This window comes from Barbus barbus (assembly GCF_936440315.1).
Source record: "Barbus barbus genome assembly, chromosome: 23".
In the NCBI taxonomy this organism is placed as follows: Eukaryota; Metazoa; Chordata; class Actinopteri; order Cypriniformes; family Cyprinidae; genus Barbus; species Barbus barbus.
The window spans coordinates 19118902-19133910 of NC_136751.1; the positions used below are offsets into that span (position 1 = coordinate 19118902).

The 15009-nt window shown below is 36.2% G+C and overlaps 2 protein-coding genes across 2 annotated transcripts in view; both read right to left on the reverse strand.

The window, feature by feature from the left end:
- The window catches only part of LOC306842942 (N-terminal EF-hand calcium-binding protein 2-like), a gene marked incomplete at its 5' end in the record, with an annotated part of 98253 nt that extends 86789 nt beyond the window's left edge, over nt 1-11464 (reverse strand). Inside the window, 2 exons of the mRNA XM_079374159.1 lie at nt 6134-6158; nt 11147-11464. Coding sequence (XP_079230285.1) covers nt 6134-6158; nt 11147-11464 — 343 coding nt within the window. The remainder of the gene's footprint in view (nt 1-6133; nt 6159-11146) is intronic.
- A 2098-nt stretch (nt 11465-13562) lies between these two features.
- LOC306843014 (hydrocephalus-inducing protein homolog) overlaps nt 13563-15009 on the reverse strand; it is a gene marked incomplete at its 5' end in the record, with an annotated part of 66224 nt that continues 64777 nt past the window's right edge. Inside the window, 2 exons of the mRNA XM_079374257.1 lie at nt 13563-14313; nt 14640-14864. Coding sequence (XP_079230383.1) covers nt 13804-14313; nt 14640-14864 — 735 coding nt within the window. The 3' untranslated portion in view covers nt 13563-13803. The remainder of the gene's footprint in view (nt 14314-14639; nt 14865-15009) is intronic.

The following is a 15009-nucleotide window of genomic DNA, read 5'->3' on the forward strand; positions in this document are numbered from 1 at the left end:
TGAAATGCCTCAGAATTTATAGTATGATACAGCCACATATACATGTGTTTTTCTTTTTCAGAACTGTGACTTGAAATGTGCCACTCTGCCAAAGTCTGAATCAGCATAGGTGCACATTTCTTGTTTTAGCAACATGTCAAAAATGCCATCGCAAAGATGGCTAAATAATATATGGCCCTGCCCACCGTGTAAAGATCCCTCACACAGTACACTCATGCTCCACAAGCCAACAGCATGAATGTGTGACTTGCTGTATGTCCAGTGGTCTAAAAGCCAGGAATAGCCGTGGAAGCTAGAACAAATGAACTGTATGTATATATATATATATATATATATATATATATATATATATATATATATATATATATATATATATATATATATATATATATACACACACAGTTAATTTGTTCTGTGTGATACACTGTATGTATATATATATATATATACACACAGTGTATCACACAGAACAAATTAACTGTGTGTGTATATATATATATATATATATATATATATATATATATATAAAAATTACTTAAAATGATAAAAAACAAAATAACTAAATCTTTAACTAAAATGAAAATGAAAATATAAAAATAAAAACTGTTAAATTTTAGTTACATTTTTTGTCATTTTGTTAAGTGCTTTTGTCATTTATTTATATTAGTTTTGTAAATATCACTATTTTGGATAAATTTAGTTTTACATCAGCTTTAGTTTTTATTTATTTCTAGTCAGTAAAGTTAGTGCTTCAGCTTAAACTAAATTAAAATGTTTCCTTGGCAACAAACTGAAATATATTAATGTTTTTCTTTTAATATTTGTATTTTATTTCATCTTTCAGTTTTAGTTTAGTTTTCAGTTTTAGTTATCGGTAATAACCCTGGATCAAACAGCACAAAAGTTAATGTAATTAATACAAAGCACTCTGGGTGGGCCCAAATGAACATAATACTGAATTAACTGAAGTTTAATCAGACTAAATGGCTCATGCATTCTCTTTGTTTTTGCAGAAAGACAAAGCTGCTCATCCACACAAGCAAGTAAAGCATGATGAAATATCAAAGAGCACCATGCAATCTGCATCTATTGATTCACTCTCTAACCAGTCGTGGCCTAATGGTTAGAGAGTCGGACTCGTAATCGAAAGGTTGCGGGTTCGAGTCCCCGGCCGGCAGGGATTGTAGGTGGGGGGAGTGAATGTACAGCGCTCTCTCCACCCTCAATACCACGACTGAGGTGCCCTTGAGCAAGGCACCGAACCCCCAACTGCTCCCCGGGCGCTGCAGCATGGCTGCCCACTGCTCCGGGTGTGTGTTCACGGTGTGTGTGTGTGTGCATTTGTTCACTACTCACTGCTGTATTGTCAAGTATGGGTCACCATACTTGACAATACGTCACGACTTACTTACTTACTTACTTACTAAAGTGGAGACAACATGTGTTGCTGTTCTTTGTGGCGATAGCTTCAGCATCAGCCCCTGGAGGATACAGACATGTGGTGTCCAAAAGCTCTACTATTAATGAGGTTATGCAGGACTGCACTAAGCATTACACTAATGTAAAACCAGTCCACATTATCATCAGCAAATCCTTCAAGACTTTAATATTTAGCCGTACACAACGCTTTCCAGTAAACTTACTGGAACATAATACCAGGAATATTCATGACTGAAAACTAACCTGAGACATTATTTACCCATCATGGCCTTTTTACAAAACTTTAATGATTCATAAGATCTAGAAAAGGGATGCATTGATGCTTGCATGCTGTGCGGGAGGCTGCTGTCAGCATGTTTATTTTCAGTGAGCACACACATAAACACTCATTTACTGCCAGTGAGAACCCACAAATCGCAGAGAGGGGGAAATACTAGAGAGGAGAGGAGCTCGTATTTATACATTCAAACCAATGAATTAGCGGTTTCAGGGAAATCCAAGCATGATAATTGGATACTGTATACAAACTCTCTCTCCGACTTTCTGCGTCCTCTTGAAACACCAGAGGAATGTCTGATTTGGAACAAATGGCTCTTATGAAGCAAAATCTCAAACTCGTTCACTCAGGAGTCAGTTTGAAACTAGGCTGTAATACACTGCACAACTTTTACAATCTAAATAGATTTTAAAACACTAGGCTTCATACACTTTCTGACTTAAATGGTTACAGAAAAAGCTGGGTCTCATACACTAAACATCTGAGGATGATTCACTATTGGACTTGTTGTTCCGAACACAACAAACTCGAACATTTGCTTTGTTGCTAGAAGATACGTGACAAATGAAATCAACATTTGTTCTAAAATTGACCCAAAATATCAAACATGTTTGATGTCTTCTGAATGAATGGAAGAAAACTGAAATAAAAAATTATTTTTTTTCACCTGCACATCATATGACAATTAACCAACATCAGAGAACTGTGGACATGCAAATGTGTTGATATATTATTAAAATATTAACATAAAATCGCTGGGGTACTTCTAATCAATATTTTCTATCAAAGCGATTCAGCTGACAAAAATATATTTCAAATATTATATATAAAATATTTTTCAAAAATGTATTAGCATACAGTATTTGTAAGGTTGAATTGATTGTAAGTTTGGATATAATGTTGAAACCACAGTTTTTTTTGTTGTTGTTGCTGTTCTTTGTAATTGCTTGTGAAATGTACTAGCAATTTGTGAAAGAAAAAAAACCTTTTTTTTTTCATTGTACTTAAATTGCTATAGCCTATATACTTCCCATTCATTACTGCACAGAGCGGTTCTGTAATTTGTTAACGAAAAAGTCATTTGGCTACTAAATGTTTCATTTTAGTAGCCAATGGCTGGCTCTTTTTTTTCTGCGTCCCTTTTGCGCTCTCTGCCCCTGCAAGATCTTTTTGATGTAAAAAATGCTGCACAGTGAAACAGCACAGAATTTAAAACAGCTGTAAGAACCAATTAAATTTCCATTACATGTACCCGCATCACTCTTTCTCCCCCTTAAACTGAGTGATATATTTAGGAGGGCGAACTGCAGATGCAGAAATGGCGATGGGTCATGTAGGTCTCTGCCAGTCTGCTCTCATGTCAACAGCCCTAGCAGATTTATGGTCACAGACCAGGTAATCAAAAACCAGGAGGCTGAGCCTGGCAGACCAAGCTTGCATAAAAGCTCTTAGGCCAAAAGAGCATGTCATTTCCTCTATACAACAGACACTAATGATTCTCTCTGCCTACTCCACACGCATAATGTACCCAATCACTTCTGCTGTAAGAGACATGCGGCAGGGTGGCATGACACTCTGTGTGTTGTTTGTGCTCAAAATGATTGTTTACTCTGGAAGACAAATTTATCCATAAACCATGATTTCAAAGGAAGTTAATTTACAAATTTAAATTGTCATTATTCACAAACCATACTGTTTCAAAATTTAGAAGGCATTGATATGTGCATCAATTATATGAAGTACAATTATATTTTAATTTATATTATTTTTTATAATCGTTTTATTTTTTGAATGTTTCAATAATATTTCAAAATATTATTGTAAATTTAAAAAAAAAAATTAAATATATTTTCTGTTTTAATGTATTTAAAATGTAATTTATTCCTGTGATATAAATCTGAATTTTCAGCAGCAATTACTCCAGTCTTCAGTGTCACATTAGCCTACAGAAATCATTCAAATATGCAGATTTTGTGCTCAATTACTATAAGTTATTATTGGTAATTAAATATTATAGTTATTATTATTATCAATGTTAAAAACAGCTTATTTGAGATAGAAATCCTTTGTAACATTATAAATGTCTTTACTGTCACTTTTAATAAATCCTCACTGAATAAAAGTATTAATTTCTTTTTTTTTCTAAATATTACTCCTAAATTTTGAATATCAATGTATCACGTTTTCTACAAAAATATTTAGCAACAACTATTTTTAGCATTGCTAATAAAAAACAAAAACAGCACGTTGAAATGATTTCAGAAAAATATGGCGCTGAAGACTGGAGTAAATATTATAAATTGTAATAATATTTCAGAATATTACCTTTTTTTACTGTTTTTAATCAAATAAATGCAGTTCTTGGTTGGCATATGTTGGCATAGTTGCTTGACAGTTGTGGTCAAATGAAACTGTCAGAAATGAGAACATTTTTAGTTTGTGTTCCAAGGAAAAAATAAAGTAGTATAGGTTTAAAATTACAAGGGTGAGTAAATGATGACAAAATATTCTTTTTGGAAAGAACTGTCTCTTATGCATGCAGCCTGGTTCGAAAAGAAAGAGGATGGTAATGTTTCACTTCTAGAAGTTTAGCTCAAAACGCTAGAGGCAAATTAGCCTGCTGTGCTCGGTTTTTTGTTAAGACAGTTTTGTGATTGAAAACCAAAGAGTTGCAAAACATGGCACCCATCTCCTGTGGTCCCGACTCGTGTTTATCTTTCTCCCCCACCCTCTCGCTTTCTCTCTCTCTCATTAAAACTGGCACCAAGCTGCTCCCCAGGGAGTAGTTTAAAAATAACACAAATTGCGCTAGCACCACACATCAAATAGCCACTACTCCTTTTAACAAGGTTTGTTACAGGTTTTCTCTCTCTGCTGTTTGTATCGACTCTCTTTTAAGCCCAGGTACAAGAACTAGTGTCACAGAGTGGAGTTTTCATTTTAAAAAGCTAAAATAAAGAAAAAATGTTTTATAAATGTATATTTCATCTCAATCCAAACATTTAGACTAGATGAGACCAGGTCTGTGCCGATAATGACGGACAAGAGCTCAAGGCTATCCGGAAATCATACAGAAAATTACATTACAATACAACTGGATGAGATGTACTGTATAGTAATATGCATCATGAATTTGTGCAGTGCAAAATATGTATCAAAATATGTATCAAAATTATGATCTTCATAGTCATAATTGTTCTGCGGACCCAGGGTATGAATATGGATAAAGAGGCTAATTTGCATAATTAGACTAATCTAAAATCAATTAGCAAATACATCTGAAATTGCTGCAATTTAATTTGCATTACAATATAGGAAAAATCATTTTAGAACATCCAGCAAATCACTAGTTGGTGCATTACGCATTGATTTTCTTAGCAGATGATATTTTAATAATATAATACCATGCAGAAATCATACTGGTCAGGCATCTGAGAACAAAAAAAAACTAAACTTTTAATAAGCCACACAAATGGGATTTATTTAAAAGATTATGCACAAGGCAGCACATTTCCATTGTCTTTCCTGGAATGTTTCTTCACGTTCTGTCTTTTCAGCTGTCAGATCCGTGTGAGGACAGATGGTCAAGATCTTCAGTGTTGTGTAAAGCTATAATAGCTGTATTTTATTTTATGAAATCCACCATCCAAAGGTTTGGGGTCAGTAATTGTTTTTATTTTGATAGAAAATATTACTTTTATTCAGCTAAGACACATTAATTTGATGAAAATGACAGTAAACGCTTTTCTAATGTTACAAAAGATTTCCATTTCAAATAAATGCTACTTTATTCAACATTATGATAAGAAATATGTCTTGAGCATCAAATCAGCATATTACACTGCACAGGTGGCACAGAAGTGCTTCTAACGTGGCATTTTGGCATCTTTACAAAGACTGTTTAATGCTGCTCAGAGGTGGCTTGAATGCATTTACACACCAATTCGATTTCGTACTTCGACACAGAGCAGGCATAATTTAATCTGGCTTTTATGAGGCATTGTGTCTTTACACTAAATTTTGAGCAGGCAGAGAGTAACCTTAACTTGGCTGTGTAAAGACAGCTTTAGAATGATTTCTGAAGGATCCTGTGACACTAAAGCCTGGCGTAACTGCTGCTGAAAATTCAGCTTTGAGTCACATGAATAAATTACATTTTAAAATATATATAAAATAGAAAAGTTATTTTAAATTGTAAAAATTTCACAATATTACTGCTTTACTGTATTTTTATTAAACTTAAACTTTTACTTGGTGAGCTTGGTGAGAAACGTCTTACAAAAATCTTACAAACCTCAAACTTTTGAGCTCTAGTGTAGACGAGATGAATGAAACATGAATTTGAAAACATGAACAGAGTCTGAGAAACAAATTCACATTAATGATTTAACATGGTATAAATAACAATACACTCACCATCCTTATCAGCTCTCCGGAAAATCTGAAATGATACACAAATACAGAAATACAATATATTATTGAAAATGATCATTATAATTGCAAATCTAAGTCTCTAGGACTGTCTACAGTAAAATCTGACAGTTAACGGAAACCAGTTTGATTTTAGTACTGAACTTATTATTAAACAGCGGTCTAATCTTAAATGTACAACAATTATCTTTAGACACTGCTTGCAGAAAACTAAAGTACATGCTAGAAAAGATGGATAGAAGTAATTAAAAAAACACCTCTCTGTAGAGTTCAGTGTCAGTCAGCCAACTCAGAAAAGCTATTAAAGGAGACGCTGGTTCTATAGATAGGCTGATTGCATTGCAATTGCGTGAAATCTCTGCACTTAACATGTTGCAATGGTTAATCCTTACATTGCATTCAGAACACCACCAGGACAAATGACATTACAACCTTTAAGTTCCCTTTTTAATCAAGACGAAGCAAGTTTGTATATTGGTTGAACTTATGAGAAATTGACTGAGGTGCTTAAGTCTGCAAGAGCAACCTGATCACACGGTCCAGTCAGATGTGAAATTAACCACTTAAGACTCTGGTAACAGAGGAAAATAACAGTCAATAGAATGTGCTGGGAAGCGTTACTCGCCACGGGATAATTTTACAGCAGTCGATCCAGTCAGCCTTTCTCATTTTCTAAATAAATAAATACAATGAAGCGTGAATTGTCATGATCGGATCTGAATGTCCATGCTGCACAAAACAAGAATAGAGGTGCATGTTTATTATTGGACATGCATGTTTGTGTCTCAAAGGGGGAGCGTGTGCCGAACATCCGATAATTGAAACACGTATTGACAGCACACAGTTTGATATGCTTCAATAGAGTGATCACCTTCAGATGACGGTCTAAATCACTTCTCAATTGGATGAGCCAGCTGCTTCATTCAATCCTGACAGCTAACAGCATTCCACCTGTCAGGATACTTCACCATCACAGAACAAGCGCAAAAGCCACACAGAAGGGATAAATGGACATCAGGGCAACCACTGAAACATCTGCAGTCGAACAACAATGGGGTTTTTCATTCTTTTCAACTAGGCGTATATTTCTCAACCATTTAAAGAGGAGAGTGAATGTGGGAACAGTGACATTAGCCATGTTCGATCAATACTGTAATGTATTTTACAAAGCGCTTGAGAAGCACTATTGGTATTTAATCTTCCTAGCCATTTTATATCTTAAAGCAAACGTGTCGCCAGCATTAATCGTCAGTAGCGGTTCTTGACTGGTTGGTAGTGACCCAAAAATTGGTTGTCGCAGGGGTATATTTGAGCATATTTCATCCAAGCATATTTAAATAAATACAAATAAACAGGATTACAATTGAACAACTGGGATTATCAGATTCTATTAAATTGAAGTTTAGCTGCAACAAGGATAATAATGTGTGATGAATAATTGGCTGCCCAGAATACGAATCAAAACTTTGAGGTCAGTTGTATTGTTTATGTTTTTGAAAAAAGTATTTTATGCTCATTGAGGCTCGATCGAAAATACAGTAGAAATGTTATGCTTGGTCAATGGGGCTCACCTCTGCTTTAAATTTGGAAAGATAAAATATTTCTGGAAACAGCTACATTTGAGAAAATGTGGGAACCTGTTTTCAGTTATTAATCATGGTTTTTATATTATTATTTTTGCTTATTACATACAGTGTGATATGATATGAGTCTTTTAGTGTGTATTTATGTTGTGAAACAGTGAAAATCTGAATAAAAACAATATTCAAATATTGTGAATTATTATTTGACTTTAAAACAACTGTTTTCTATTTTAATATATTTTAAAATGCAATTTATTCTTCTGATAGCAATGCTAATTTTTCAGTAGATGTTACTCCAGTCTGCAGTGTCACATGATCCTTTAGAAACCGTTCTAATATGCTGATTTGCTGCCCAAGAAACATTATTGTTATCACAGATAAAAAGTAATATACTAAAGTAAAGTAAAAAGAGAAGTTGATAATGTTGAATAACAAAAAAAAAAAAAAGAACAGAACCACCATTAGCTGGAGTTACATCACTCTTTCTTCATTGTGATTGTCTGCTTGAAGTGTTTGAGAATAAAGCGGATGCACTAAACGTATGAGGTTGTTAAATACCATTTGTATGGTCTGACAATATGAAGTCACTTAATGTAGGTGACCCAGTTTGTTTCCACCTCAGAAGATATATCTCTGTATGTCAGGAAAAGGGGACAGCCACCAAAAGATCTAAAGTGCTAATGTGAACTACAAAGCTACAAGTTGATAAAAGAGAGGGAGAAACCAAATAATTACGAGTTAATACACATATTCATATTCACGGTTGATATGTCTATGAATACAAAAAAGAAAAAGAAAAAACGCTTAGAAAAATACATTGCGGAGAAACCAGCTACAAAACAAAGAACAGCAAGAGCAATTGAACCAAATTACTATCTATCCAGAAGAATAATCAAATCAAATACTGCAACTGGACCAAATCCAGACAACACAGGAAAAAACAAGGCTCTGCTTTATGACAATTAAGCTTGTTCCCAAATTTCCTCTTTGGCCCATGAAGGCTAAAAGACTCTTAATAACACATAGTCTTTGTGTTGACAAAAGAAGATGGAACAAAGAAAGAGAGAATGAGGTATTAGGCAAAGGGGGATTTATAAAGAATGGACAGATTGTGACTCAACGAATGGACTTGTTTAATAGGCACTAATATGTGGACTCACATTTAGACTTGCCAAGTCAATTGGATTGATTCTCAATGCTTTGGCTCAAATCCAGTTCACTGAACAAATTCCAAATATGTTTGTATTTTAAAGTTCAAATCAATAGTGCAATAAAGTCTTTAGTAAATGTCATGTGCGGGGACCATATGATCATCTCTCTGATCTCACACATCCAGCATCCTCACTAAAGCGTGAACTAGAGTGCTACTGTAATTTTGTGCACAGCATTCAACCCCAGTGGAAAAGAAACATTCAAAAAACATTAAATTCACTTAATTACTCCCTTAAGCCAGATGAGGTCTGGGACCTGAGATATGATGATGTAAGAATGAAATATTGTGAACTGCGAAGCACACTTAGCCTTCTTCACGACAGCTTGTTAGTGCTCCACTTTTCACTGTCAGGTTTGGGGAAGCCGTGCTGAGAGAATTCAACACACCCTGAATCCATAACTGGTCTAGCCGGTGAATCGAAAGCTTTCTGAAATGCAAACGGGGGTCTTTACAATTGCATGCTGTATGGCGCTATGTGGCTCTGTTGTTTACCAATGCAGTTTTAAGGCTCGGTCAGGGCTGATGGCTGATCCTGGAACAGACGTGGCAGCAGACGTGTCATTTGGTAGAGATAGATTGAGTTAAGTAATGGAATTCTCTCACAAAGCATTGGGGGAAATCAATTCCCCTACAAGCACCTGCGCTCCGTACCGAAGTCTCCGGGAGAAATCATGTACACAGGCTCACTATCCATAAAAGACAAATGATCTACACCACCTCATTATCTGCTTAACCCCTCCCTTATTCATTTCCTCCACATTCGCTGTTGTATTTATACTAGGGTGCCTCTGGTCTTTTTCTGAGGTTTTTAATTAGTTTTTGTCCCCTCTACTTTATAGTCTGGTTACCTGAGACTGTATCTGGGTCTAGGACTGAACTACTTATCACTATCTTAAATGTTTTAACTTCTCCCCCTAAAAGCAACGCAGAAATCTCAAGAGGTATGACCATCAGATAATTATCCAGCACCGATGAACAATACTGAGGCAAAACTTTGACCTACTAAATCAATACTGCTGAGACCTCAGCACAGCAGCCAACCACAAAGCATAACTGCCGGGCTCACAGGAAAAGCTCAATAAATTATTTAGATTCAAGTACGCTTCTCGGAGATACGGCCCTAAAATCAGAGCAAAAGAACGGTTGTATAACCTTAAGATGCTGTAAGGTTCAGCTGGATGTTTCATTGCTGTTTCATACCAGAGAATCTAGAGTATGTTTAGATTATTTCACAGTTAAGTGGATTATCAATGCACATACTCGAACTCAACAGTATTTCCATACGACTGTGAATGTATGTGTCCTATTATGATGGTAAGTACTTTGTCACACCCTAAACGGGGTTATTTTGCAATAATAGCCATCTGGCTGTACATTATCCCACTTATTATAAATGCTTGCGTATACAATACTGATTTGAATTTAGGCTACGTTGTAGTTATAGATCATCTTAAAGCTTCCACTAAGAAAAACAGTTAATTACGTATAGCTACATTATAACACTGCAAGAATATATTATATTAAAATTGCCTGTTTTTATAGTTATCTATAATTTAGAGACAATTGTAGCTCTCTCTCTCATCCAGTTCTTTTTATTTCTTTTCTGTTCGTTGTACTTCCTTGGTTTTTTCTTGGGGACTCTTTGAGCTTCTAGCCATCCATCAAAGGTTTTATGCTCACAATGTAGGCCTATACTAAAATTAATAGAGGCCATTTTTACTACACGCGACAAACGTAGCGAGCTTTTCGAGTCGCACGGTGGCGCCAGGTATCGAGCCAGTGCGCGGAATGATGCGCGAGAAACGCCGGTATGTTGCCAATGGCGAAATATCTCATTTCGGTTATTATACAAAAATTGATTGCTCACGATTAGCCATTCAGAATTAAGTACTCCAGAGAACCGTGTAATAAAGTAGGCAATATTACACAGGAATGATAGTTTATAGTTAAGTATAAAATTATGAAAAATGGTTGGATTGGATAAAAAGTTAAGTAGGTCGATGTCAAAATGCATAATTTCTGTAATGCATCGAGTATAAAAGGTTGACGAGTTATCTATGTGATATTCTTTGTCTAATTATGGGATTACTAAACACTACTCTGGGTTGTTAAATTAATTAAGACAATCAAATAAAGTTTGTAAACGTGTGCATGCATTTCATATTTCTTTATACATGCATTAATAAAATATCAAACACCTACATCCAAAATGACAGAGATGCCCTTTCGGGGCTCCGGTGCAAAGAACTGCTCCTGAGCCACCGCCGCCTCCTCCTTCACATATTCCCGAGTAGAGATGCTTTTATTGTCGCTCATCTTTGTGACTATCCAGCGGACAAGCCCGTCTATTCCACCGGGCTGAGTGCCGCTGTTTCCGGACTGTGCAGCCGTCGCTGTCTCGCTGTCCTGAGCCCCGGGATTGGGCCGGTCTTTGCTGTCCTGTGCCCGGAGTTTGGCTTGTTCTTTGTGGAGCAGTTTGTGGACTCCGTCCCTGCAGTAGCGCGCTGCTTGTTCACACATCCTTTTGCCGCGGAGCGTTCATGCTGCGCGCTATGGGGGCGATCCCTCCTCCTCTATGACATCAGCAGCAGCAGATCCCCAAAACTCACCCCTCCTGTCACACCTAATTGGAGCAGTTCAATAAGTGCCATCCATTTAGCTCAAATGCAGAAAAATGAACTAGAAAAGCATTATTTTCACTTTAGAGAGATAAGAGAGCAGCTAATAAAGTAGGAATCAATGTTAATGCCCATTGATCCAGAGACAATGACTTTTGAATAAACTCTTCTAATGTTGTTTAGGTCTATTTTTGCTTTTATTATAGTAAAAGTGTACTTACAAATGGTAATCAATCCGTCAAAAAAAACATGGCTATAACCATAGTTTTACAAATACCATGGCCGGTTAGTGTAGCAGCTGTGATTAATTTGTGGATACCAGGTTTAACTATTATTAACCATGATTTTTTTGGTTTTATTTCTAGTAAAACCATGATTAATTTTTGTATAATCGGTAGGCTACAGTCCATAACTGTAGTAACTAGACACAATAAAACTCCCAATAACATCCATTTATCCATTAAACCGTAGCTAGTTCTGCATAATTAGTCAAATGTATCAGCGGCTAATTATTGTAATTGTGGATCTATACAGAACTATAACTATATATAAGATATAGATAATCAGCATATGCAATCTGTCACGGTTCAATTCAGTGTAAACTATAATTCGGCCCCACCGACACAGTTATGTCAATTCGACTTAAAAACATTTGTGATATTTGTGATGGTTAAATCTTTGATACATATATGACTCTATTTGTTATATCAACGTATCGAGCGAATTGCAGTGGAAAATGCAACTTCTGCTTGCTTCTATTTGGCGACAGGTAAAAATACATGCTACTATTAATCAAAAAACCTGTATGAAAAAAAATATTTTATTAAGACCCTCTAACCTTTTGTTTTGACTTTTTGGAAGAGTTCAAGCCTTAAAGGTCTGACCTTCCTAAACCCACTCATGTTTGTTATACAGTCTGCATTGCTGTCTGTTGTTTGAGCAACATCCGGAATTTATATCACGTCAGAAAAGAACAGCAGCTTGACGATTTTTGGGGTGGGTACCCCTTTGGTTAGAAAATCCCTCATTACCTTACTGTCTTTATGACGGTCTGAAATGACCTTTGTGAGTTGAAAGACTGCCGAAAGGCACCCCGGTCCTGCCCTTTACGAGGGGTGATTAAGTCATCCCAACTAAAAGGGCCTTTATTTAATTGGTACCAAGTACAACCCCCCTACAGTTTGTGTTCCTATAGTGAGGCATTTAGGCAAACAGAAAAAAAGTGATTGGATGCATCTCTCTAATGTAGGGCAAGTCACAGCAACCTGTTACTCCTTCACTACAGAGGGTGCTAAGATAATTACAACAAGCAGTAATCCCTTGTCTTTGGACATGCTCAGATCAACTCCCCTTGCAGCCAGTTTGTGCGTGGCAGTGACAGGCCTCTCTTTTCAGCACATAAACAAACTCAGTGGTATAACACGGAATGAGCAGTGGGTAAAATGAAACTACTGAACGGTTATTCTGGTTCCTGTGCATGGTTCCTGTGTATATAGTAGGTAGAGTAATATAAAAATAATTAAAATATATATGAGCTTTATTTCAATTAACGTATTTTTTCAATAGTTTTAGTTAACAATAACAACAACAGTAACATCTAATATCAATCTGTCCCTGCATTCATTCACCCACCCACTTTGTATATTTGAGATTTGAGTATATGGCTAGAAAATGCAAAAAGAATGCAGGAAGGCTTGGCAGGGAAAATGAAAGATAAATGCAAGAGATTTCACACACATTCATACTGCAAATGAGTATGAAACAAACACTGCTGGCAACACATATACACAAATACACACACATACACAAAATCAAATATCTGTATCTGACTCATGAACCTAGAGGGAATATACTTCCCATCATGCCTAAGTAGATGGGACATGTTAAAGGTGATGTAGGAGCAACAAGTGCACCTCTTGGTGGACTAAAAAAGAGCACCCAGGGGCAACAGCAGTTAACTTGATAATTGACTGGTATAATTCAAACCGCAAACTCAAGTTGCTTCTGAAATGTTTATTTTTTCTGTTAGTTTTCAGTATTTACAATAAATTTGTATTTTGTTAAAAATAGCATATTTCTTAAAACTGAAAGACTGACTAAAACTAAATCAAAACTTTTTTTTAAATTAAGAACTTAACCATCCACAAGACTCTTTTTGTATTGTTTAAAAAACAATACTCAATTTATTTTTTTTAGCCGTTTATTATATTATTTCATCCTAAGAAAAGCATGGTTCTTTCTTCATGATGTTCTTTTCTCTGAAGGAAGCTCTGGACAGTAACCTTTCAAGTAGTAAACCCAGAAGATGCCCTGTCCATGGCCCTCCATACGTGGGCAAGAAATTGTCAACTTTCCATGACATGGGCCTCTGGAGCCCGCTGGAGGGCCGTCAAATATAACCTGTATGTGCTGCGTTTTTTGAGGTAAAATAGTCTCAGCACCCTTGACAGTGAAGGCAGAGTTGTCCACCTGGAAGGAGAAGGTGGTGGCCTGTTGAAAGACATTTTTAAAGGAAATCGAGACACTGGAACCTGAGCTGATGATGAGGGGACCCTGAGCTTTAGGAAGGGTGCAGGTGCCATACAGAGGGAAGACGTATTCTCCTCCAATGTCTGAGGAGATGGTGAGCAGGCTTTGGATGTCTCCCACCTGGCAAGGTTCGAAATGCACCATCACACTGATATCTGTGCCAGTTTGATTCCCCGCAGCAGCTTTAACATTCTTTTCCACAGTGAAGTTTGGGTTGTCCGTCTGGATTAGAAACAAGATTTGAATGGAATGTTTATACCAAAGACAAGAATTTAAGCTGCTAATGTCATTCCAAACCATGACTTTCTTTCTTTGTGTGAAGAAAAAAAATAGGATAATTTGAAAAACAAAATTGTCAATACAGTGAAATTAATGGGGTTCAATGTTGTTTTAGACAAAAACAAATACCTTTTCTGTGTTAAGAAGGAACTCATTCAGGGTTGGAATGATATAAGGGCGAATAAATTATATTTGGGGCGAACTCTCTCTTTGTCTTTTATCACAAAGATAAAGTCGGCTAGGTAATAATAGGAAAATAGGGCTCCTACCTTGCAGATATATTCGGTCTTGACACGAGAAAAGTTGGTGAACTTAGCCATGACACTGTGTTTGCTGCCAAGTGGTGCTCTGAAATATAAAGGCTTCTCGAAGGGTGCAGGCAGGGCCTTCAGTTGAAGCTCATAAAAGAAGTGTCCGAGTTCAGTAGCGTACAACACCAGCCGAGCTGTGGACTCTCCCTCACACAGAGGCTGATATTCAAATGTCAATGTAACCTATGCAATAAAAAACAATACTGTTTAAAAACAGTCATTGAATACCAGGGTCACCACAGAAAAAATCTTTTTTTCTTCCTTGGATTGATAGACAATTTATTTCCTTTTAATTTTTAAATCAATTTCAAGGGATATCACATTTTAA